Raw genomic sequence first — 26837 nt, 5'->3', positions numbered from 1 at the left:
GGGAAACAGCATTTCAGTTGCTTAGAAAAGACACTTCACACACCACGATGTGCAGGTAAGAAAGACTCTTAGCATTTCTGCAGTCCACAAAATCTCAGAATGCTGCCTAGAACTTCCCACTACCATATCGATCTCCAAGTTTGTAAATACATCCTAAGATGACACGAGAAATGCAGCTGTGGCAGCCAATCTAAGGTCAAGGGCAGTTTAACTTTCTGAATAATCCTTTTTACATCAAATGTAGAGAAAATCTGTAGTGTTCTGTTTGTCACAACTTACTGCTACATTCCACAAGTTTCTGGTGTTTATGACTGCAGTAAAGTAGCAGATTAATGTGGCAAGTTCCAATTACTGCAAGTGCAGATTAAGTTTGGAATTATTTCAGATTTTGATCCTCTTTGTAATTAATTTAAAATATTAAACTAGACTGAGGGTACCCAAAGGTTACACCTCTCTACATTCCAAGAAAAAAAAAACCAACCCAACTTATTCGTGACTTTTGAGAACTTAATAATACCCTTACATTTAATAAGGGTATTATTAAATAATACCCTACTTAGCTTTGTTCCCCCAGAGGTAATCTGGAACGGTAACCTGGTAATGTGGACAATACCCTGTGCTACCAGGTGTAGCAAGGTCCACATGCTAGTTTACTGTGCTGAATGAAAACTTAAGGCTGAGTTACACCATTACTACCCTCTCTTTAGCAGGTAAGTGAGAGAGGTTTCTCTCTGTAAGCCAGGTGTAGACAGGAGCTCTCAGGCAGCAAATTCCTGGGTTCCTGCAGGGCTATATTTTTAGTTTATTCCATCACACTTGTGAAATAGGAATGGCACTTCCCTTCTGGGCAAGGAGGTGTAAGGATAAATCTGTGTCTGGAGGCAGATATGATGCTGAGGCACATAAATGTATCTGGAATACTACCTGTTAGGAAGAATACATTTGTTTTAAATGTTACTGTCAAGACCTGGCTGTATTGCTTACACATTCTCTTGCTAAGCCTGGTGTCTCTGTATGCTGCCTTCATCTTGTACCTGCAAGGAGACTGACCTTCTCCGAGATGCCACTGGGACAAGAATCAGCATGCCCCTGTACAGGATGACCACTTACTAATAAGAAAATAAGAGTAAACCTTAGTGTTTTAGCGTTTTCTTTTAATTGAGCTGCTTGAGGTAAACGCTAGGCTCTCTACTAGGTTTGCGCTGAGCAGTGAAGACTGCACAACAACCACAGAATGGTTTGGGTTGAAAGGGACTTCAAAGCTTCTCTAGTTTCAACCTCCCTGTCATGGGCAGAGACACCTCCTACTAGACCAGGCTGCTCAAAGCCCCATCCAACCTGGCCGTGAACACTTCCAGGGCACAATGTCTCCTGCTAGATGTTGTGCCATTTTCTGTAGCAGCCTACGCTAGCTGGTGTGTTCTACCTCCTACTCTCGCCTAGTTCTGACAAACTGTGTGTCGTGCCTGCAACACATACTTACTTAAGTGCTAAGGGTAAATGCAGATGGGAAAAGTTGTCCTATTATGTGACTCAGTTGTAAAAATGTGATCTTCCTGTTTGTTTGAATTGGTGAGAATATTTTTAAGTTAATATTTTTCTATTTCTAAACAAAGTGTGTGGGGGGGAAATAAACGGCCCAAAGCCTTTTTTGTTAAATAGACTGAAACTGAAATGCTGCAAGGAAAGAAGCTGCCAAACTGCCATTTAAAGCCCTTGAATATCCAGGGCCTAGGGAGATGTCCTGCTGTTTAGTGCCTGATCACTAACCTGATTAACAGCCATTATGCAGCATTCGGTCATGAAGTGCTTAAGGAAATACAGACCCAGGTGTCTTTTGGTGGCTTAAAAGCAGACCTGCTCAGAAATAAGGCTAAAAGGATATGAATCAGCAGCCAGGGATGTCCTGGTGACCTGCAGGGTTGTAGGAACCTCACTCTCTGCCAGCCCCTTCACTGTGCTGGAAATTCTGTGGCAGCAGAAGGTGCATTTGACTCAGACAGCAATGCTGCCAGGGCTCAAGAAGCTCCTCCATCCCCACAATATGAGAAGCTTTGCCTGTTTTTGTTACAGCTGGAATGCAAAGAGAACGCTGCACAACAAGAACATTAACTGAACAAAAGCCACGTGCCTTTAACACGTCATGTGTGGGTTATGCGTACAATAACTGAAAAAGTGGCATTTTTACTATTATGCATCTTGTTTCTCTGGAATTAAGCAACATAATCAGTAATTCAGCTGGATATAAAATAATTTCACAAAGATCTTTTCATTACTCATGGTTTAATTCAGTACAACAACTACTGCTCTTAACAATTCTCAAGGTTTCTCTCGATTCATTTTTCTCAGGAGTGATGCCCAGGTTACTGAAGTCTAAGCAGGGCCAAGAACACCACTGTCAATTTCCATCTTTGAGCCAAGAAAACTGCCTGTGAGTGACCATGGTACAATGCTGCTCTTTGCTTTTTCATCCTGAAATCAGATACCTGTTCTGCATTCTTAGTAAGGCCAACATCTGTAAGTTACACTCACTATCTCAGAATTAACATGAAACAAGAAATACTGCTCAGAAACAGTAGAGGAGTTTCTAGGTGGCCCAAAGAACTGTCTCATCAGAGTTTTACTGAGATGTTAAATAGATGGTTTCAGCATAGATGATTCCCTGCTGCTGAAATGATGAGAACTAAAAAGACCATGGGTCAGAGGCTTTTGTACCAAGGCACAGCTGCTCAGCAGTAGCTGATTCTCCTGGTCTTCCACCATAGAAGATACTTAAGTGTTAAGACTTGAGAGTATTTATTTATTTATGGTAGTACTTGTAAATCAGCATGATTCTTCTACCAATGCCTAAACCTGAAATTTTACTTGACAGCTATGTAAAAATGACAGCAAAGTAGACATGAGAATTTAGTTTGGGGTTTTATTATAAAAGTAAAATAAAAATAAGCATTTAAAAAGCACATTTTTTTTAAAGGAAGCGATATAAAAAAACTATTTACAACAGGAAAATGCCGAACTGGAAAAATTTTGTGAATAAAAGGCACCAAAGTTAGGTTTAAATACATTATTTGAAATATACAAGATTTTTTTTTTAGGATTATCTTTTCTCCAGGTTGTCATTGTGGTGATTAAAGTAATAATTTTTCTTCGCCACCTATTTTATGAGCTTTTTTCATGCAATTGTGCTGCAAAAACTATGAAAAGAGCAGTTAGAAACTGCATCCTTTGATTGCTGTGTGCCTTACCTCTTCTTATTGAGTTGGTATTATGCACTAACAAGGAGTGACTTTCATCTATAAAGGAAAATCCTCACAAGCCAGAAAAGCTCAGACAGTCATTCCACAGTGTCCAGTCCTGTGTATTGATGTGGCAGTAGAGCCCTAGTTATTGTATATGGTGTGTAAATGAATATGATTTAGATGTACTTGAGGAAGAATGCACTGGCTCGGCGTTGAAGTCACTGTTGGTTCAGGTTCATGTGTGGTTCCTCCAGTACGCTTTTGGTTGTCAATTCACTTCCCTCTGGCCAGGATGACAGTGATGTAGATGTCCTGTAACTGCATACTTCTAACTGAATATTGCTAGTTGGCTATATAACTGCTTTGCACCGAACTTTCATGTCCGTAGCCCAGGGTCATTTTGCTAAGTGTTACTGATGACTTGCTGCTCAGAGAGTCCGAATAAGTAAAGCTCAGTTTGCGGAAGGAGGTCTCCACACCACTGTCACACACGCTTTCACTGTCTTGAAATTTGCTGTTGTAGAGCTCACCTGAGGGAGAGAGAAGAGGGAAATACCATTTGTGTTGCTTCACTAATGTTGCTTTCAGAAAAGCCTAAGGAATGTAAATCAATAGGGTTAAAGATCTTCTTAAATAGGAAAATACCTCTACCTTTAGACAGTGGAATAGGAAAAGCTGTGCTGAATGTTTTCGGTTGACTGAAGCATGTGATCTGATGCATTGCTGGCAGAGACTGACTGCACCTCAAGCCTGGATGGGGTGAGAAGCCTAGTGCTCTGCTGATGCTAGTGCCGTCAGTCACTGCACTAGTCAGGACTTCTGCCTTAAGTGTGGTAAGAGCAGGGCAAAAGGCTCTCAGGTTCATAGTCTCTGTGCAAGTGTACAGCTCCAGGATGAGGCTCCTAAAACATTCTCATGTTATCTCACTTACAGATTTCTTTTTGAGACAAGTACTTGAGCAATTTTCATCGTAAGTGAGCCTGAAATATGAAGAAGTCAGCAGCAGCTGTTTTCTGTGCAAGATCCACAAAAGGAGTGCCTGACTGCAGGAGGACAGTATCGGAGTTGAAGCCACGATGTGGGCTCAAGTATGACTAGAACAGTGGTCATCACATTAGAGTTCAGTATTACTTTTCTAAACAACCATCTTAAAATAAGTGATGTGATGCAATCCATCCATGTTGCAGAGCAGCAGAACCTCTCTTACCCTTCAAGATTAATCTAAAGGGGTAGTATGTGTACAAGCACATTTTTGGGTAGGTGTGAAGGTTCATTCTGTGACTGAACAGTTTTCTATAGGGAGTAAACTGGCAATGTGAGACCAGGATGGAGTTACGGTGGTGTTTCTTTTTTTCCTTCTAGAAATATTTACAGTATTTCCACACAGGGTTTAAGTTTCCACATTAGAATGCTGGCAGCACTACTGGTGTTTGAACAGGGCAAACAAAGGGTATTGTTACTTACAACATGGCCAGGCAGTGACCGAATCTGCCTGATGACATACTGCCTTCTCACCACCTCTGTTTTTCTGTTAACAGAGCCCCCTGCCCAAAATCACCACAGGACTTCCATCAAGTAAGATGCTCAAAACTCCACAGAACAAAACATGGGTGACCTCATGTAATATAATACTGGCCCTGCTCTGAGGAGGTAGTTGGACACCAGCATGATAGGCCTGGGAGATCATTGCTTAGTTTATCTTCTGAAACTTACCCCAGTACATCCAAGGACAGTACATACTGATTTACCATCAGTAAATGCCAGATGTCTGGTTTTAGAAAAGGGAGGCAGTATAATCAATACTGTAATGCGGGGCTACTGATTCAAATGGTACATTTTTCCCTTCTCTTCTAGGCCTTAGCAAATATCTATGACGAGGAAGTTGTGCTGCAGTAAAGTATTTCTGAAAGACAGAAGCAGCTTGGGCACTGTGTGCAAGAAACTGTGTGATGTATGGGCAGCCCGAGGTGAGGTGGGACAACTGAAAAAACCCCATTTTAAGTAAAGTTTTGCCATCAATTTTACCTGTCTCACCTTTTGCAAAGGTGGGTGGTGATGACAAGGGAAGAGCTTTTGCTGTATTGTCCTCCAGGTGAGATGAGTTTTGCAAGCTGGATAGGGCTTTCTGAATGATTTCAATGGCTTCTGTGTGATCCATCTGCCTCAAAGCAGCAATCAACTCTTGAACTGTGCCACCAGAAACCTAAGAGAGAAGACACCAGATGTTTACCATCACCCAGGCTGGTAAAGCCAAAGGGCTGCACTGTTTCACCATGCAGGAGGACAACATTCTCAACATGCCCAAGTTCCTTAGAACTTGTTCCAGCCACATTACCTCATAGTTATCAAGTAGAGTTTTCGATGGGGAAGGGCTCAACCTGAAGGCATTATTAAGTATGCCAAGACCCAGTTTTTGTGCTAGAGTGGACCAGTTTTTGCTTGGATCAGGCAATTCCAACAGTTTGTAAAGCTGTGTCTTGGAACTTTCATTCAGCTCTCTCAAATGTCCTGGGGAACAGAGAAATATGCCATTTATTATTTATACAAATCATGCACGGTTCATTTCTAAGCAGAAACAAAGCCAAATTAAAGAGTATTTTAGTGTCCATCAAGCCCAGCGTTTACTAATGTAATACTGAAAATGTACTCCTTTGTGTCCTTCATTCTATGAATGAGAGGTGGAAGGGTAACTCTTCTCCCTCCCCATTTCAGTTACAAGCTATTGCAGGGCAATGTCTTCTGTGAGTACGCTTTCAGTACTCAGTTACTACAAGGATATTGTCAGTGTTTTTTACGGATGTTACCTTGCATCAGTAAATCCTCTGAAACCACTGCTGACTCATAGGGTTTGCCATTTAATATGTCATACACCTAGAAGAGAATACAGTAAAGTCAGTATTTAACAGAAACCCGGTTAGTGCCTGTTATCTTGACAAGTCTCAGTAGTATTGTATAAAGCCCTAATGCTATCTGTAAATGGGCAGTTTTTTCTGTCCCAGGATGAATTAAGATACTGCAGAAGACCTGTGCAAAGCTTGAGGGAGAAATCTCGAGAAATCAGTCTCCTTTGCCTTATGTCATCTGGCAACTGTTTTCAAGATACAGAGGAAACCTTTGAAGTAAATAACTAGCAGTAGCAGTGGCTATTTGAGGAGTTATGGCCTGTCTGCAAATTAGTAATTTAAAACAAAGCCTGGGTTAGATTTTCACTTAAGGCTAGTACCACTCCCCAGTCCCATGTGATTATAGAGATGCTCACTGCTTGTACTTACACTCATACCAAACCAATTGGACATAATCAGCTACTAAAGCACGGACCATGCAACCTCATCACTGTTTGGGTAGGACAGAAGAGTGTATTTTCCCTGCACACAAAGTCTGTAATTCTGAAGAATGCTTAAAATGCAGCAAAGAAACCCACTAGAGAGCATCTCTGAACATAGGCCTTCAAACACAAGCTGCCCAACCAGCTGAACACTTCACATTGAAGACAGACTGTAGTGCAACTATTCTAAGAAGTGCCTGGTTGCTCCTGTTTAAGTAGTCTGTAAAGTGGAGCTTCCTTCCAATGCTATTTCATGGGGGGGGCGGGGAGGAGTTGGGGGGTTGGTGTTTGGCTGAATTAGTATAAATTTTGATGGCGAAGTAGTAGCTTGTCACCACTGAAATAACTGTGGATACAGTGAATAAGCTGAAAGAGCTGAACTATTATTTACTACTAAAGTAACAGACCATGTACCTCACAGTTGGCTGCCATATCAAGTGGTGTTGTTCCAGGCACAATCCCCTCATCATCTTCATCATCTTTCACATCATCTAGATCAAACAATGGCTCAAAGTTCTCAATGTGAGGATTTGCACCTGGAAAACAGTGTGCAAAAAAATTCCTAAGAGAAGGCTTCAAGCTGCTTTGCAACAATATTTAAAATATGTAGTCTAAGTTCTGAATGGCAAATTGGCTAATTTAGCTGATTTTTTTATCAACTGAAGTTAGGTGCTGTCACAGCTCTGTATAAAGCTACTCTCCATTATAAAGAGGGGAAACACGACAAGTGTTAGGGCCCAACAATTGAGCTATGATTCTATCAACAGACTTTGAGTCCCATTCTGGGCTCAACTGAGCGTAGCATGTATGTGATGAAGCGATGCTGTGGTTCTTCTTCTTAGTGTCAGAGAAAGTGTGGGTATTATTATAAAGACCAAGCACGCACAGCCAGAGCAATAGGAGTTTGGATTTCTGTTTCAAAGGAGAAAAATCAGGTCTAAATACAATTGATACATAATTTCAATAAACATTCAAATCTAACCCTTCCACAGTGATATGAAATAGGAGACACAAAAAAGCTCATCTTTCAGTGACCTACTTTTTGTTTTTAAAGCAGGCCAACACTTATCCCAACAATGTAACAGGGTCTCTTCTTTGCTCCTTCAGCTATAAAAAACTACAAAGTTGTGGGTTTTTTTTTTTTTTAGAAAAAACTTCTAAGAGTGCTAAAGAGGCTTTTTCTTGACTAAAATTATTTGCCTTTTTAGCCGTTAGATGGTGCTAAAGAGTAGTACGGCACCTGCAAGTAGGATTTTCCTGAGGAAAAACAAACCTTCAGGCCTTAACATCACATTCCTCCTGATCATTAAAAGTTTACTGGCACATTCTTATCTGCTTGCAGCCTTCTAACCTGAATTGTCACTGTGAAAGAGAACTCTCCAGCAAAAATCTGTTTTCATACCTGCTGCTTTGAGAACTGCTGCAAATTTTGTAGAGCCCCTTGCAGCTGCTATGTGAAGAGGAGTTGTCCCATCATATGTAATGCTGTCCACATCTGCATCACCCTGGGTTTTAATTGAATGACAAAAAGAAAAGTGTTACACATCTGTACAATACAGCTGCAGAGACTCACGCACTGCTACTATGCAGGTAAGCACCATTCCATGCCTGTTTGAGTAAAAACTCTCATCATCGTCTGAAAAGAAGGAATTAGAAACTAACTCCCAGTTGTCTGCATTCAGGAACAGATGGCGTGCCCCAGTGTCACAGCAGGAGGCACAGCACAGAAACCCAAATAGGTCAGGCAGATAAAAGCCACTCTTCACTCCATGCGCTACTTCTGCCACACAATTACCCACAGCGCGTGGAGCCCGAACTGGCGTGCACAGGAATCTGCCTTCTTGCTGCTCCTTGTAAGAGCAGGTAGGCTGGAGGCACAGTCACACATGGATACTGAGGAAAGCTACCACAGCCAGCTGTGGGTGTGTAGCATTAAGCACACTATGATCAAGGTGTTTCAGAGATGAGACATATTCATAGATACACACAACTGTCTGTCTCTGTATGCACTCCTGTACCCACATTCCACTTCACACAGATGAAGCGGCTGTTCACGAGCAGTTTCACTGGTTGCTGGGATTACCCAGTGCAAACTAAATGCAGCAGATGTGCTCAGGTCAGGGTCACAAACTACATTTCACAACTTTTTTCACAAAACACAATTTCACAAAAGATTCACCAGCAGAACTGAACAGGTAGTAACGAGTAACATTAGCAATAATTTTGCCATTACACCAATTTAAGTAATCAAATCAATAAACAGGAAAACCCCCTTCTGTTCCTCTGAAGCACTTAAGGATTTTCAAGTGTTTTTAAATACGTAAGTGAAAAGATGTGGGAGAAAGAAATTCTGCCCTTACCTCAAGCAAAAGGCAGCCTGCCAAGGGGATGTTTTCTTGTTCAACAGCTAAATGCAATGCAGTTCGTCCTGATTTTTGTTCCTGAGCATTGACGTTAACTCCAGCAGCAATCAGCTGTTTGAGGCAGGACATGCTATTTGCCATCACCACCATGTGAATTGCACTGAGACCTGCACAAAACAAACCCCATCCATCATGTGCATTAGTATTTGAAAAACACAGAAATTGTCAGAGCAATGAGTTTTGAAGTGGCCGCACTGTGACAGCTGTAAAATGAGTGACAGTTACTGTAGTTACCTGAGCAGAAGTGACTGACTTTGCCTGCCTACACACTAAAACATGGTGTTAATAAACACATTCTTTGCGTATAAATTGGAACTAGTTGTGTTAGTGATGGCAAGCCAAAGCCATGCATGAAAAGAATAATCAGCAGAACACAAGGTGGAACAGAAGGCAGGAACTGAAGAGCTCACCTAGAGCAGCTCTTTGTCTCAAAGGAGAGAAGCTTTAAAAAGAAAATCTGCATCTTGGTACTAAACCAGCAGGTATCCTGCAGCAGCCCCATCTGCTACTGAACATCTCTGCTAGACAGAGTCTGGGGAATCATTGGTATTTTTTACTATCATCCTGTAAGGTCACACTGCTCTATCACCTCAAGATTACCTGCACCAGCCCAGAATGAGAATAACAACGCCTTGTATTTAAAAAACAAACAAAAGCCAACCCCAACCCAACCAACCACACAAAAACACCCTCTCTCTGAGGAACTTTATGCAGTTTTTTGAATCCCGTAATGACGTTTTTAGGTCAGACATTTTACAACATACTAGTGCAGGAGTACAACATCCGAATGACCCATGCCACTGAAAAACAGGACAACTGTGTCTTTGTGGTTAGTTTATAGGCTCTAGTTCTGTATGGTCACAAAGTACCAGATATGAAACTCAACAGAGGTCCAGAAATTAAGTTTGAGGGGATTTCATTTACTAGAGAGTAGGAGGAAACATTTCTTCTGGAGGGATTTTTTTTAAAGCAGTGGTTGCACAGGGTACCTCAGGAGGAACACAGTGCTTGATGTTTTGTGAGATTAAAGAGAATATACAGTAAGAATATTAAAATCCATACTGTGTCACATGGCCATTACCAATCTTTGTAATCTGTGTTCTGTATAATCAAAAAACCTACACATCTCTGTTCTCTCCCATATGACTACTGCAGGCGTGTAAAAGCCAAGGACAGGATATGCAGGATGGAGAAAGATGCAATTTCCAAGGTCTTTATCTACCTGTGCAGAGACACTGTGTTGGCAGGAAGTTATGACTGCCCCATCCACGGCAGTGTTCAAGGCCAGGCTGGACGTGGCTTGGAGCAACCAGGCCTAATGGAAGGTGTCTCTGCCCACAGCAGGGGGTTGGAACTAGATGATCTTTAAGGTCCCTTCCAACCCAAATCTTTCTGTGTTCTATGATGAATTGAGGTGTGTTTGTCAGGTAGTTATGTGTAAAACACAGCCACTATCTTTTCATACCTTCACCACTGGAAAGGTTGACCATCGTAGATATCTTCTTATGCTTGAGGAGTAGACCCAAAATCTTGTCGTCTCCTTCAGCAGCAGCTAAATGTAACACAGAATTACCATGGCGATCCAGAAGGCTGACATCTGCTCCAGCCTTCAGCAAGTCTTCTACCACCTCTGCCTGCTTTGTGATTACTGCCAGGTGCAAGGGGGTCTAGAAGTGACAGAAGCAAGCCATGAGAAGATAAGCAACAGCTACATCACTTCTACAGAAATCTCTTAAATCCATGAAAGCGCCTAGGGAGAGATGTTACTCTCCTTCAAAGCTAACAGAAATGAAAGCTGGCACGTGTATCTTTTTTTCTACTGCACACTACAAATAGGGTTTCTACTTACTAGAAATAAGAGCTGCTTTGCCAGTGTCAGCAGCTGGACTTTGGGAGGGACAAAGATGTTGCCTACTCTATAAAGCCAGGGCACTGACCTGGCTGTTCAAGCATTGCAGTGCAAGGCACTCGGGAAATGAGGTAATCCCTGTGCCCTAAGACACTGCAATGCTGCTTCCAGCTGCCCAATAGCCAAGTTCATGCCACAGAGGGAGCACACACACTTTCCAGGGCCTGCTCAAATCTGCCTTTGGCACTGAACTGTTATCTAATTTTGCTCCTAAACAGAAGGCTTGCAGCCATGGGCTTAGATTTTCTTTATCCCTTAAAATGACTGCACAGAAAAGAAAATCCTGCTGTTCTGTGCATGTGTCAAAGTGCAGAACAACTGCATTTACGCAGCGCCTGTCCAGCTAGCTGATTCCATTCACACGTTCTCCATTTTTGTGCAGGTACCTGCAGCACTGCTCTTGGGCCAAGAGGTTTCAAGTATTTCCAAAGATTGATTGTATCCTGCATTCTCAGCAGCCCTGCCAGTGAACAGTGTGACACAGAACATACTCAGAAACGTGTGCATTTAAACAGTAAGCATTCCAGTAAGGTTTTGGAAATCACGTTTCCAACACTAACATAATCTAAAAATTGCACAAGATTCCTTATATTAACAAAGGACTATAAAAAGAGACTCACTCCAGCTCTGAGCTTGTGTTTGTCAATAGATCTGTCAACATATTTGCAATTAATTACTGAATCTATTCGGTACATGTATGACTCAGCTTCCAGACTATCTACACAGAACAAAAATTCCAGCCCAAGCCTGCATTCCCTCCCACCACTGCCTTCAGGTTTTAAGCAGTAAGGCCGGAATAGCTACAGAGGGCCTGGTAGGTAGAGATTTATTTCTTGTGTGACGCACAGTTTTGAGTCCTGTTTCTGTTTAACAAGGGGCACAGGATTCAATTCAGAATCTCCTGCTTGCTTTCATCAGCCTCCCCATTTCAAACTTGCTTTATACGAACATAAAAATGAAATGCAAAAGGGAACAAAAAAGCCAAACCCTCTCTAGGACTATCTGTGTAGAATAAAAACCTGCCTTTACTGTTCAAAGCAAAATAAACAACAGGAATGTTATTGTACTGCTCTGTAACGTTCAGCTGGTTACCTCTAGGACAACCGAATGGCACGCATGTTTGAAAAGAGACTGGTTGCCAGGCAGGGTTCCACAGCTCTTTTTAAAGCCTGTCCAAGCTACAAAACAAAAAGCTCAGACTCTGTCACAGAGGAAGCTGAATCACAGAATGGTTTAGGTTGGAAAGGACCTCAGGATCATCTAGTTCCAACCCCCCTGCCACGGGCAGGGACACCTCGCACTAAGCCATGTCGCCCAAGGCTCTGAGAAGACAGAATTGGCAGTTTTTGTACTAGGTAAACGACACGGGGATGGGCTTTTTTTTTTTTGTTTGCTATAATGTGAATCTAGAAATGAAAGGGAAATCCTGGTGCTCATGTCATGGGCACAAATACCATCTGGGCTATAAGAAGGGCATAGTTTGTACAGCTTCCCTATGCTAACAGAAAAACGATGATGCAGCAACTGACTCATCATCCCGAGTTATCCTATGTTAGAAAGGTCAAGAGAGCCCAGAGCTGGCACACTGATCCACAAAGCTGGTTTAAAACCACAGAAGCCAAATAATGAAGACACAAACTGAAGAATTCTGTATCTTTGTCCTGTTTTTACGATTAACGCATGGAGACATTTTTGTTCACATCAAGGGAAGGTATGAACTAGGCCAGTGAAAACACACTTTTGCTCCTCCACCACCTTACACCTAAGCTTGTTTGCCCTACAGTCTGATCGGGGCTCATTCCAACAAACAAAAGAGAAGTAGGACAGATAGTAAATTGTGCAATTTCTTTTTCACTGGCTGAACAATCCACAGTATTTATACCACCACCACAACTGTGTACCTGATAAAGGTCGTTTCTCATGTTAATGATGTCATTGTAATTCAAATCAGCCATCACTTCCAAGAGGTCCCTCACCAGCTTAGTATGAAGGTGGATAATTGCTAAATGAAGGACACTGAAACAAACAAAAACCAGATTAACAAATGCACACGATTTTCAAATTGATTATAAAAATTTTAAGGTTTTGCTGTAGATCTGATTGAATTCTAATAGAAACACTTGACTATTGGAGGTCACAATTTCAGCACTAAATATCAGCAACCTAAAACGAAGGCCAACATTAAAATGCTTGTCAGAAGGTAACTGTGTTTCACCCTTCGATCATGAAAGCACAACTAGTAGTCTAATAAATACAAACACTGGAGCACAAAATAATTGTTTCAGAACTTGCTGAAATCCCCAGAGTTCATGCTTTGAATTATGCAGCCCTGAACACCTCTCACTGTGAAAACCTTCCTTCAGAATTTCCACAGGCCTCTCTGCCATCAAAGCAGATTTTCCCTTGGGGGTTTCCCCACATCTGTGGGTTTTTCTTTCCTTCATTTTCAAACAGAAGAATGACGAAGGACTCGGCCGGGTGACGAACAGCCACAGGGTTTGCAGCAGTGGCCAGAGACCTCAAAGCCAAAGGAAAAACCTGTTCTGGGACATGAGTGACTGCATAGCAAGACACTTCTTCACCACTTCTACTGGGTGAATGTGATGGCCTTTCCCGTGCTCTTCTCCTTCACCACCAGCCACAGTGGCTGTACTTGCAAAAGGGCACCAGGAAAATAGGAGGTTGTGAATCCCACATCCCATCTCAAACAGAGCTCTGTTTGTCTCGTTCCCTTTGGACTTTATTTCAAAGCCATGCCCTTTGTTTTGAAACACATCCTACCAAGCTCTCCCTTAACAGATGCTGGCCAACCCCTAGACTCATCTTCCTAGCATATTGCTGCTGGGACACAATATCAACATTGGACATCTGGCATGTTTGTTATGCTGCTCCACATATACCTAAATATACTCACATCTACATTTCCATCAGAAAAACAAGAAGTTCCTTGCCATTCGGGGCATAGAGTCACTTTGAAATTGAGACTGAGAGCGCTCAAACCCAGAAGATATTTTAAGTGAAAAAAATTTGATTTCTAAACCAAATTAATCCTCTAAGGGCCCGTTTTATTGGTTCTGGACACTGCCTTAGGCAGTACCACAGCACTTTCCCTCCTTCAACTCTCCTGTGCTGTTCAAACATTCCTACCACTACTATAAAGAGCTGTTCCTCAGCTCTCTGGTAGTTATGTCTTCTTATGATCTGTCATGCTGACATTTTATTTCCAAATCTCACTTCAGAAACAATTTGCTCTTTTACTGCCTTTAGTTCTATTTCCTGTAGCAAGTACTTCAATCTTACCCTGCCGCTACATGTGATGCTGTAAAGACATGCTGACTAGACCACGAAAGAGCAAGACAATTCCATTTCTTAAACAGTCCTACATCAAGAACTGCATTTGAGCCCCGCTGTGGAGGCAGAATGCTGTAACACCATCAGGCTTCTGGAGCAGAGCAGTGGTACTGGTATAAATGCAGCAACAGCTGGTGTCACTCAGTTCCCACTGTAAACATGCACTGGTCATGGATTCATGTGTTTTGTCTTAAAGCCATAAAACACAACAGAGGGTCCCAATAAAGGCATTTTCATTCCCCACACACTACTTTGATGAAAGATGAGCAAAATTGCTGACAGCAACATTTGTTTAAAGGCTTAAGCAAAACTGCTAGAGTTTTTGCCATCTAATTTTCATTATTAAAGTGAAAAATAGAGAAATTGGTTTATGGATTTTTATTTTTTTTATTTTTAAAAAACAGCTCCTGGAAGAAAGAGCTGGAGGAGAGTCTCCAAAACTTTGTTTTGTTAAAAAGCCTCGGAGTAATTTAGATGTATTACATGCTCAAAGAGTAAAATACATCCCAGAAGAAAGGCAACATGAGCTTGAGCCACACGTATTTGCAGGTACTTCCTGACTCAGGAAGAAAACAACTATTTACCATCACTCTGGAAAGTATTTTGACTTTGTCCAAATCTGATGGGCACCTTATTGACATTTAAATGCAAGTCCTACCCCAGCCCATGCTTTTAATTACAAAAAAAAAAAAACAAACTCAGAAGCCATATTGTCCCAAGTGTTTGCAGGTTTTGTTGCTAGCTCCTGCCTCATTCATGTTCCTGCTTTCCTCAAAGCAGACATCTGGTTGCCAACCGGAAAGCAAAAGTAAAAAAGCAGCTATCTCTGATTTTGCAGTGTTTTATTAATAACCCGAGACCTATTTTCACTCAAAGTGGAGGGAAAGTTGAAGCCTCTCCAAGTAATCCAGCAGTGGGATAGCATGTCTCAGTCACTTGTAATTTTCCATCCAGCTGGACACCTTAAGGCTTGTATGGCTTCTACTGTAAAAGCCACTGCAATTTAAGGAAACGTAAGTGATCGCACAGCCTGCCAGCTAAAAAGTGAGGATGTGATAATGTCACTTCCTTATTCAAGAGATTATCTTTACATGTGTTCAAAGCCACTACTGCTGAATTTGCTTTTAAATAACCACTAATCATCAGTTCCTCACTGTATTTCAGTCTCTGAGTCCCACAGAATCTGCACAGCTGAGAGGAACAAAATGCATTTCTACTCCAGCTCACATTATTGAAGGACTGATATTAGCAAATATTAGCAGCCAAGCTGGCCACAGACATCCATGCGATCTCTTGGAAGACAACAGTACAGTACAGATGTAAGCAAGAACAAAATACTGTTCTCTTAGGAAGACCTTGGTGTCAGTGACAGAAAAGCAGCAGGGACCCTCCTGCAGGGGGACCCTCCAGAGTTTCTATGTTTCCTGGTGCATCTGTTAACTTAAAGCTTCCTGTGAACACTTGTAAGTCCAGCATGGCACAGAAAGCACTCTCCTTCAGCACAGAGCTGAGGATCCCCATCAACTGTGTATCACGATGAAGGCCTGCTCAGCCAAGATTTTAAGTACAAGAAGGCTCACAGCATGCTCAGCATACCCTGAAAGACCAGATTACTTTCTGACAGGTACTGACTGGATGAATGACCTTTGTGGTGTGAGTCACTTTTCTGCAAATGAAACAAAAAAATGTCTAAATTGCAGCTGTACCTCCCCCAAACAGCACAAAGGAGAATGGTGTTTATCTGATGAGAGCAGTGCTGCAATCCATGGCCAGCACCCACAAGGGACACAACAAACTGACTACACCATCCTGCTATCAAAACCATGAGTTTCAACCCAGTTAAGTACTGGCCAACTTACTTGTCTCCGTTATCATCCTGGACAGCAGTGAGATGGCGCTGAACAGCCAACAGCATCTTCACATCTCCGGTTACAGCATAATCAAAGAGAGCATTACAGTGACGCTTGGCAAGCTGCATGGCCTTCTCCAGGAACAGACCATCTGCAAAACAGTTTTGCCCTTGTCAGTTTGGTTGTCTACCTTGCAACACCACCTTCCTTGGGCAGGCATTTGTGCTGCCAAAGCAACACAGTGTGCAGAGCACCAAGCATTATCCACTGATTCACTGGGACAGGTTGCTATGTACTCCTGAGAGGTAAGGATAGAGGGAATGAGCCCCTCTCCTACTCAAATAATGCAGTCTCTCCTGCTTTGAAGCAGCAGCACAGAGAGTCTGCTCACCTATGTAAAACATTCCAGCGTTTACAATGCTTAGCATTTGTAGCATCCTGATTTTAGATTTATAAAATATACAGCCACTGAGATTTTGGAAAGCAGAATTTGTCATGGTGGGGAGGCAAAAGGGAGAAAAAGGAGGGCAGAAACTCATTTGTGGAAAAAAGTCACTCTAGAGGCTCTGTCAATACCTTTGTGGCTGTGTATCAGCAAGAAACTAGCAAAAATAAAACAGATGAACTTTCAAACCACTGTTGTCATTCTTGGAAGCAGTATCATCTGAAACCAGCCTGTATTTTGAATAGTTTCATGTTTCTATAAAACCTTGCAAGGTTAAAAATTACTAGAAGCAAGCAAGTAAAACAGACTTTGTCGTTTAAAGCACACATAGGGAAAGATTACCCAGGATTTCCAGTTACACAAAACCAGGCATTTGCACTGGGTCAGAAGCATATCCCTCACAATTACAAACACATAATTTCTGCAAGCCAAAGACTTACCTATCTATGAAGCTTATTGTTCTATCAAATCCATCACTGTGGTTCATGTACTATATGCCCAGGCTGATACATTTATCTTTGCTATTTACCTCATAACACTAAGTAATAGCATTAAATGGACATTAGGTTGAGGAGACATATCCAGGGCAAAGGGGATTAAGCAATTCATCCTTTTCTCATTACAGACATTTCCAAAGACCAAAAAACTGGATGCTGAAGCTCCCTGGTTTCCCTTATCAAGCACACAGAAAAGATATCTTTCAAAACACTATGAAATAGCATCTTTTAGCCTAATACCCAAATGTTCTAACCTACAAGAGCTATTTCATGAAGCGTATTCTTCTGCATCTATTCTTCATATAATCTGGAGCTTGAAATTCCCTCTTTTCATGCCATCTTAAAAGATAAAAACACCCAGTCAATTTCCTGCCTACAATGTTCATTACTTGGAAACCAGGTCAACATTTCAGTCCCCTCCTTGGTGACCGATAAATGGACATTATCATTTCTTCACATTGCAGCAAATGATTCTGCTCTCCAAGTCAGTCATGAGATTTATCACAGCCAGAACTGCAAGCAGTGAGCTCCTCAGCTTTTCTCAGGAGCACGGTCTGTTTCTCAGATCACAAGAAGCTACACCTTGGAGCTTTTTAAAACTAAAACCCATCTGCTATGCAACTCTGGTTTCCCAAGCCACAGTTTCTAGTGCTGTTAAATAGCAAGCATCACACAGGGCTGACACACACAAGATAACGTGCCCTCTCCCTCACCAAGGAAACAAGAGTGGTCTAGATCACAGTGTGCTTGGTAAAGGCCAAGAACAAAAAATTCTTTCCTGCTCAATTCCAACCACTACCACGTCTCTCTAGTCCAACTGCTGGTTTTTTAACATTATGAGAAGCACAATTACTGAAACCCTTTAAAAAAGTGATCATCAACTCTTCTGAAAAAACAACCCAGGGAAAGGACATCTTACTGTCTGCGAAAGGGCCATTTACAGTCTTTATATATTTTACAACTTTGCTGCTAAACTGTGTCTACTGACTCCTCTTGCCTTCCTCCCCTTTTGTCTGATGTCTAAGACTTTGCTACCCAACAGTGTTACTTTACTGTGTGTTTTTCACATGGGAACATTTACATTTTAAATTCAAACCTTTAATGCTACTTTGCACGCCATTTAACAGTAGAATTGCAGGGAATTGCAACTATCACGCTAACATCCATTTACTCGTTCATTAAAGCCTATCAAGTATCAGAAGCCAAGACAACTGCTGAATTGTATGCCTTGTACCTTCACTGCTTCCAGTGTTCCTCATACAGGTTTATTATAAAGCAGTGTTAAATGTGCCCAGCGGGCTAAGCTATTTCTTCTCCTTGCATGACAAGCAGAAGCTCAGTTGTCCAGAGGCAGTACAAAGGTGGAAGATTATCTACAGCACTAGGTATGGGGAAAGACCTTAGACTTGGGGGAGTGGAATCCCTCCTGTCAACTCCAGGAGGAATTACCGTATTTTGAAAACAGCAAAGACATTTATGGAATTTCCAGACCTTTAGCACCAGCTTTGCCCATACTGCTGTTTGATCTACTCTGAACACATTTACTTGCTCACTTACCCTGCCGCCTCCAGTTTGCTTCATTTACTTCACTTTTACAGAAAGAAGCAGCATCATCCTTCTCCTCATGATAACCAAAGGTTCTGCACTCATTCCTCTCCATAGTTTCCACTTTCACATCACGTTTCATGTCCCGTTTGTCACTTTGTTTGTCAGAGCCCTTCCCATCTTGTTCAGCTGTGCTATTTGATAGTCCTTCAAACAAAAATTAGTACCATTAGTGTCCAATACTGCTGCTCTTTTATGCAAGTGATAAAGCTCAATCAGCCAACACCAAACCCTAAAAAACTCTATACAGATACTGATTTTGACATTGGTGTTATCATTAAACATTTATGAATCATAGTACTCCAGATGCCAACACACATGGACAGACATAGCAATGTAACTTGCTCTAAAGTGATGTTATGTTTCTGACAGCCTCTCCTTTAAAGATAAACTTTTATATGTAACAACAGATATACTTCTCCTTCTATGATACAAGTATGCAAGTCTGAAGTATTCCCAGGAAATCTAGCTGAATGATGCAGATTTACTTTATTCTTCTGACTGCAAATTCATCCCCAAGACTTTGGAACTAAGCACAGAGTATTCAACCTGTAATTACTTCCTTATTTTAGGAAGCCAAGAATGTCATTATTGACTTTATCTTTTCCACCGACTTTTATGTTACTTCCCTGGGCTGTTGTGTAGTACCAGACTGCGGTGACAAAGGAAGATACCTTTTCTCTGGTCTAGTCCTTGAGTCACCTGCAAACCAGCATGTTCAAGCAAGCAAAAGGGCTGTTGCTTGAAACATACACTGAATACAGAAGCACATGGACGGGTTTTGGCAACTCCTTTCAGGAGTTAGTAGTAAAAAGGAACACACACACAGCTATTGAATAGACTTGGAGACAATAGAAGAGAAGCAGGGCAGTATAATCTACACAACCCCCTCTGCTGGCAATGGTTCTACAAATGAAACTGATTCTAGGGGGTAAAACCAGCCCTCTGCAGCATGCTTAGCTAGACCTGCATGACACTTCAGCTCACACTGTAGAAGAAAATAAAGATGGTCAAACTCAATTTGACTTTTGCAGGAACAACATTTTCCTGTTACCATGTTTCATTCCAGCATTGGACTTTGTTGTGCCAGGGTGGAAATGCATCCCTCCAAAAGCAGAGTATCCATATGAAGGATAACTGAACCCTAAAGAAATGAAAAAGATTAAGAATTGATAGAATTACACCATAAAGCGATGATAATACCATCTAGAACACTGATCCCAGAGAAGTGAAATTTTTTGTACAACCTTCTGTTTTATTCAAGCCAATTAAAATAATTTTTCCAGGCTGAAAGTGAACTACCCTCCAAAACTCCAAGAAATTCTAGATGGCTGGCTAATGACACGCTCTATCCCAACATCCTTAAGTCCACATAAACGCTAGTATGCTTCATCTAAAACTCAGCCAAGACTTCACATGCTACCTCTATGCTTTCAAATCTTTGTGATTACAACAGGTATGTAATTCTGGTGTTACAGATGTGCTGCTAGCAATGCAGGTTCGTATATGAAAACTGCTGCTCTGTCCCCTGCTCTAAAAGAAAGGGTTGCAAAGGTATTGTGGTTGAGATGACATTTGTTGATCTACAAGATTTTAATGTTCTGCTGCAAGAATTAAAGCAATGCTGTTATGATCACGCATCTCGGATACACCCTGGATTCAACAGACAGAGCACAGTAGAAAATTTACTAAATAGTATCGCAAACTTTTTAATAATTCTTTGCACTAACAGGGTTAATTTGTCAAATTCTACTCAAGGTCCTAGAAAAAATTAAGAACCTGTTCAATTTTAAGCACCTAAGATGGTACTTCGCTGAGCTTCTCATGAATTTCAGTGCCTTTGAGGCCCCAGGAAGCAACGAAGCTAAGGTGTGATGGGATTCCTGACTAAACTCCCTCAAATAGAAAGGTGTTATCTATGACCTAAAGCTTCAAGAAAGAGGGGAAAAAAAAGTCACCAGGAGCCTTATAACCAAGTAGTAAAAGGAACTGATGAAATATTTAGAAAGCAAGGAGATACTTGACTGAAATGAGTAACACTGGTATAAAGACAGGAGAGTTAGGTCTCATCTACCTAGAAGGAGACAAAATACTCATCACGCTTTAAAAATCAGAATAAACACCTGTCCTGCTCTCAAAGTAGAACCCCTTCCCCTTATTGGCCAAAACTGTTGCCTTACCAGAGCCAGCACCGCCACCTCCCCCTCCATACATGCCACCGCCTCCTGCGCCGCTGCCTCCACCAAAGCCATCAGAGAAGTTTGGCATGAGCTTCTGTCGTTTCCTTTGCACTTCTTCCTTATCTGGGTTAGAAGGAACGGATGGGATAAGGAGTCACTCTTACAAGTGGACACACACAGAGCGGGATGTGAATACATAAAGCACTGCTTAAGTTTACTAGTTTATAAAGGAAAATGCAGTGCTGTGGAAGAGTCAAGTCTCTTCGAACTCCAAATAACAGAACAAGTTTGTATATAATGAAGCAGTGAGAATTCCTGTGAGAAACAAGCTAGTGCCAAACCCCCAGCAAGACCAACAGCATCACTTGGGCTCATGTGGTCTCTTCAGTTATGTCAAGTGCCTTGTGCCCAGACTGGGAGGGGAATGTGCAGAGGTGTCTTAGGGGGCTAAGAGTTTCCTTGGAAAGTGTCTCATCTACTTAGAACTCTGGAAATTGGTGGTCCTAAAATCCTTCTATGTCTAAGCCAAGTCATAAACCAGCACAAGTGCCCCAAACCACAAACTTGTTCAAGAAAATTTGCCTTTGAGAAATACAAGCCCTGGCTTTTCTACTAAGCAAATCTACTTCAGAAACAGATCCTTATGAAAGGGTCAGCAAATCACAAGGCACTTTGATTTCTAACAGTGCAGCATACCTGCAGTGCCCTTTGAACTTCTATTTTGGGGTAAGGATGGCATGAAAAGGTGAAAACAATGTTTGCTTGAAATGATTTACTTAAAATATCAGGAAAGCTACCAGAATGAAGATAGTTTGTTTTCAGGCAGGACATTACACTGTCAAACCATGATGATCAGAGATAGAAAAGAAAGCCTAAATATTTTATAGTGTGATAGTACTTAGATCCCTTGGAAAACAAACCACAAAGATTTCAAGGACTGGGAAAGTGAAAATGTGAGAGCTACCAAAGAGCTACAAAAGTAGGGATACAATCATTAGGGGTTAAATCCAGTACAGCTGCTGAGGAAAGAACAAAATATCCTTTGTCCATTAATCTAGTAGTTTTCAACAGCCATATGACAAATAGAGATTTCATGCACAAGCACATCAGTCAGTGCATCAAATGAGATAGAGGAATACACGAACCACTATACTGAAACGTATAAGTGCATTACTTCCAGGCATACATGATCTGTAAGTATGTATGCATGCACACACCAGGCATACTCACACTGAGGAGGACAGAAAACTCTAGAGAGCAATCTAGTCAGAGAAACAAACAAAAAATGCACATACACATGTCTAAGTTTGTTTGAACACTTCCAACAAGGGAAAAAAGCAGCCCCTAAATGGTAATTTCATGATTAGGTTGTGTAGGGGATCTCAAAATGCACATAACCATGTTGAATTAATTTTACTCCATTAAGAGGCACATGCAAGAGGTTTACTTCCAATCTGGCAGCTTTGCTCTGCAGTTGTACGCTTCCACCTTCCATAATACTTGCGCAAAATTCCTGAAATCACTGCCAATACAAAATCCTTCAGCAACTCTAAGGTTTTGTGAATGCATGCTTTCTGCTATTTTATTGTAATAAGCGTACAGTAGATTGATTCCCTTGGACATCAACCAGCATCCCTTTCTCCTCAGCTCTCCTTAGTCTATCACCACTAATACATGTATTTTAGAGACTTTGACAGGGTATTGATTTTGGCTCTGAAGACATGCAAGATTAAGACTTAATAGCGTAACCTGCAGCAGGTAAACTGTCCAGCAGAAAGACTGTCTTAGTACAATGAAACACTAATTTTGACTTGGACCTCTAGACATTTCCATATCATTAACATTACTGATATTTAAAACCATGATTACTGCTGCCATTCATGCCAAACACTTTAAAGGGCACAGATCTGCTAGTTAAACTTCTTTTCACTAACAACTTATGAAGTGTGTCTGATGCCAACTATTCTACTTCCAATAAGCAACTACACAAGAGATTAAAACAGCACTTTTCCTGCTCTCACAAGTGTCTTGGGCATACTTAACTAGTACAGTGAAAAACATCAGTGAGGTTGCGAGGCATGATGGTAAAAGGAGAAAACTGCAAGATACATCCTTTTTTCACCAGATAACCACGAGTCTTTGGTTTAACGTTTCATCTGAAAGTACTGTCAGAAAAATGTCCTCAAATACTACTTTGCAGAAACTCAGAGGAAGAGAGTGCCATCTACTGTATGGACAGGCATGTGTGCATATAAGGAACACACAGGGAGTAAGCCTCGCAAGGCAAATATGCATGGATTTACTGCCTACCAGTCCAACAAAAAGCCTACCAACCCACACAGAGCTATCATGGTTCACGTTGCACCAAACAAGGAGACAAATACTCTGTTTTCTATAAACATGTATTTCCTTGTCTAGTGGGCAGGTCCCTGAGGATTGGAGGCTGGCCAACGTATAAAAAAGGCAGGAAGGAGGACCCTGGAAACTACAGGCCTGTCAGCCTGACCTCAGTGCCAAGGAAGGTCATGGAGCAGATGATTCTAAGTAGCCAGCAGGGGAATCACTGGCCCTGGAAGTGTTCAAAAACCATGTAGATGAGGCCTTTAGTGACATGACTTAGGGGTGTCTTGGCAGTTCTAGGGTAATGGTTGGACTTGATCTTAAAGGTCTTTTCCAACTTAGCTGATTCTATGATTTTATATAAAAGAGGTTTAATGAATTACCTTTGATTTCTGGATAGTAGAGAAAAGGCTTTGGTTCGCTTGTTTCTAGATCAGATTTGCGACGCAGTTGTACAAATACAGATGCTGGTTTTGTGATATTGACATCTCGATACTTGGGTGTTTTGAACACAATAGCAAACTGTGAAGAAAACAAGGATAAGCACATCCATCATGGAGTACAGGTTTTGAAAACTTTGGGTTTACATTTGGGTTGTTTATTAAGAGTTGGTTCATGGATTGTGAGGCAAAAACTCTTAGCAAAAAGCTGCAACAATAAACTTCCATTTTAGCTTTCAGTTGCACTTTTCAGTTCTGAGTCCTAAAGCTTTTTGGGAAAGGCAAAACTGCCACAGAGAGTTTCAGATCATGACGCTATCACTGCTGCATTGTTTGTCCCCACACCATTTAGCATCTCTTCTGTGACTTTTTCAGTGAGTTCACAGGGACTCTGAGAACCTTTTATATATCCTATCCTAATTTATACTGGTGCGTGTGGTGTCCCTGCTCATGGCAGGGAGGTTGGAACTAGATGATCTTAAGGTCCTTTCCAACCCTAACTATTCTATGATTCTATCTCCCAATTTCCTCACACTGCATTCCTAACCTGCCTAGTGACCTTATGTATGTCTTTAAAGAACAGTTAAAAGTGTATTATTAAGTAACCAACAAAAGAAGAGGTTAGTACAGGATACAGATGCTTTCACCTCATTTACTAATTATAATATAATCCTAATTTACAGAGATAAAAAAATAAACAACAAATTATGTGCTCTGTTACTTACCTGTCTATGTACATCTGTAGGAGAAAAGTCTCCAAAGCCTTCCCACATACCACCATTCTCATCCTCCTCATAGAAACGTATTTGAATATCATCTGCAAAGAGTGAAAGAAACACTCCTTGGGATGTTCGTTCATTTGTTTATCCTTCGGCTAAGTTTATTTCAGATAAAAATCAACACGGTCAGTTCTTGGCTGGTTGACAGTATTACATAATACATGAATTAGCACCTTTACACATTTTATGAAAAATAACTAACACATTTTTGATATTATTTTTAGATCAGCCGAATTCTAATGGCTTCGCTGAAGTTGTTAGTTACTGAGCAGTAAAAGGAGAACTAGGTTCAATATCTCTTCCTATTCTGGGGCTATAAGACATTCCAGAGGAGCTTTATTTGGAACAAACATGCAGGGAGGGGAGAACTTAAAGCGTGAAATGTAGAAACCACCCTCTCTCCTCCACCAGTTTCAGTTCAAAAAACACTGCAGCAAAACCTGAAGTGCCACAGTTCAAGTTCCGCTTGCTGCTGGCAGAGTGCCACTCTGGGGCTGTGGCTCAGAGAGACAGCACGGGTGTGAGCGAGTGGCATGTCAGCAGTGATCCCTCGCCCCCCAAACACAGCATGGGCCAGAAACCTGTGACATGGCTTCTGCTCCTCTAAACAGGTTTTCTTTTGGTCTCTTTGTATTTATTTATTTATATTTTTTTAAGTTTTTGGGAAGTATCACATTAGCGTATTCCTTCCTAGCACTCCTGGTGAGAAAAACCTAGAAAAAGCTCATTCTCTCTTAGGGTGCCTGAGGTGGGACAGCCTTTCAGAGCAGACAGACTGCTTCCTCTGGCCCATTGCCTGCTAGCCTCAAGACCATGAACCACCATTTCCAGTCCTGCTGTCCTGCACGCTCAAGTTCCTTCAGGCAGGAGGTTTCTGAGAGCCGTGAGGTCAGGGGAAACCCTGATCTGGCTGAGGGGAAACCCCACCTCAGGGCTTCCACTGAGTCAGACATTCATTTATTTATTTATTTAGTGCACAAGAGTTATGTTTCATCTCAGCCCATCTGACAGCTGGGTGTATACATGCTACTGAAGAAAACAGCATTTTCAAAGCCCCTAAAAGCCATTAGAGCCCCCTCTCATTCAGAAGTGGTAGAAGAAAGAGAGGTGGAAAAAGACAGCCTGTATAAACAAAACGTCAGTGAGATTTTAACAACATATGCAGGGACTGATTCCAAACAGGCAAGAAGAGCGTACTTTCTCCACCACGCAATTTATATCAGGGAGTCCCAAGTACTACCTATAGCTGAAATGCAAAGGATTTCCCTCACTCCCGTTTTTTTTCTTTTAGTTCAGCCCCCATGCTATAAACAACCACATTAACCATTATCTTCCTATCCAGAAACAAAGCATTCTAATCCACGCAGGCCCAATCCTGACACATTCATAGCCATGAGCAGAGATTACCAAAGTAAGTCAGTGAGAAGTATCTGTTTACACTGAGTAATCTTCACCATTAGCATAAACCCAAAGTTACTAGCAGTAGTGCTGAACACATTCAGTTCCCATCAGTGGTATACAGAGAATGCTCATTCTTACTGTTTTTCATCAGGAACTTAATAATAAATCAGAAACTTCAACATAATTCAGAGCAGGTGTTAAGTTAATGGAGTCAAGCATCCCCCAGGACCTGCCACCCCAAAAACCCCAGAACATGGGCAAGGGCAGAAATCTGAGAAGAACAAACATGATACCATGGTCTCTGTGGAGGCAACACAAGCTGGATTTGCTTTGCAACAGATTGTTTTGATTTATTCACTTTCTGGACTGCTGGCCTGACTTCCAGAAAGGCTGAGTGCTTACAATTCTTGCTGCACTACCACAGCAGGAGAATACTAAGGCAGCACAGCAGGCTTCACGTGTACTCCAGATGAACACCCTGGCATGCCTTACAATACTCAGGACTCCTACCTTTCTGAACCTTGTCACACAGAAGGTAAATCTCTTCTCCTCCAGTTACACACCCTGCTGTTCTGTCCATTCTGACGATTTTTAAGTTGGAGGCATTGGGAGCTTCTATTGAAAGGAAAGAGTAAAAGAAAATGCTTACTTTCATAACAGTTTTAAATGAAAATGAAAAAAAAACCCACAAAAAACATTACACACAGAAATGCAATAGAAAGACAAGTCTCTAATATAACCTATGTAAATTTGTCCATGTTTTTAAATATGGATAAATCAACAGTTTTTCATCTGAAAGGCATTATCTTTTATCATCTAAGCTTTAACTAAACTGTCAACTATAAATGGCCCTGGCCATTCCAGCACAATTACTGCTGGAATTACTGCGCTACTAAAGTGGCACAGCAGTGAACTGCATTCAGCACTCTCCACCAGCAGTAACTTCACGAGGGCATTACAAGAGAACATACTTTTTTCCCTGTTTTCTTGACAGCATGACACTCACCATTTCACTGCAATATGCAGTTCTTTGCTTTACAGTGGTAAAAAAGC

At 41.5% G+C, this 26837-nt stretch overlaps 1 protein-coding gene across 1 annotated transcript; it reads right to left on the bottom strand.

The window, feature by feature from the left end:
• Positions 1-3581: 3581 nt before the first annotated feature.
• On the bottom strand, positions 3582-26399 carry NFKB1 (nuclear factor of kappa light polypeptide gene enhancer in B-cells 1; the record flags this gene model as incomplete). Its single annotated transcript, XM_010009387.1, has 16 exons — positions 3582-3769; positions 5265-5442; positions 5575-5747; positions 6044-6110; positions 6979-7100; positions 7967-8069; positions 8925-9094; positions 10453-10654; positions 12798-12912; positions 16107-16248; positions 18597-18791; positions 19699-19788; positions 20825-20947; positions 23548-23686; positions 24330-24421; positions 26295-26399. Coding segments are annotated over 16 exons (2204 nt in total), but the record flags the coding sequence as incomplete, so codon positions are not given.
• Positions 26400-26837: the final 438 nt, after the last annotated feature.

This window comes from Nestor notabilis, unplaced genomic scaffold, assembly GCF_000696875.1.
Source record: "Nestor notabilis isolate BGI_N333 unplaced genomic scaffold, ASM69687v1 scaffold4832, whole genome shotgun sequence".
In the NCBI taxonomy this organism is placed as follows: domain Eukaryota; kingdom Metazoa; phylum Chordata; class Aves; order Psittaciformes; family Psittacidae; genus Nestor; species Nestor notabilis.
The sequence above is the reverse complement of the archived record's forward strand: the minus strand, read 5'-3'. Positions and strand labels throughout refer to the sequence as shown.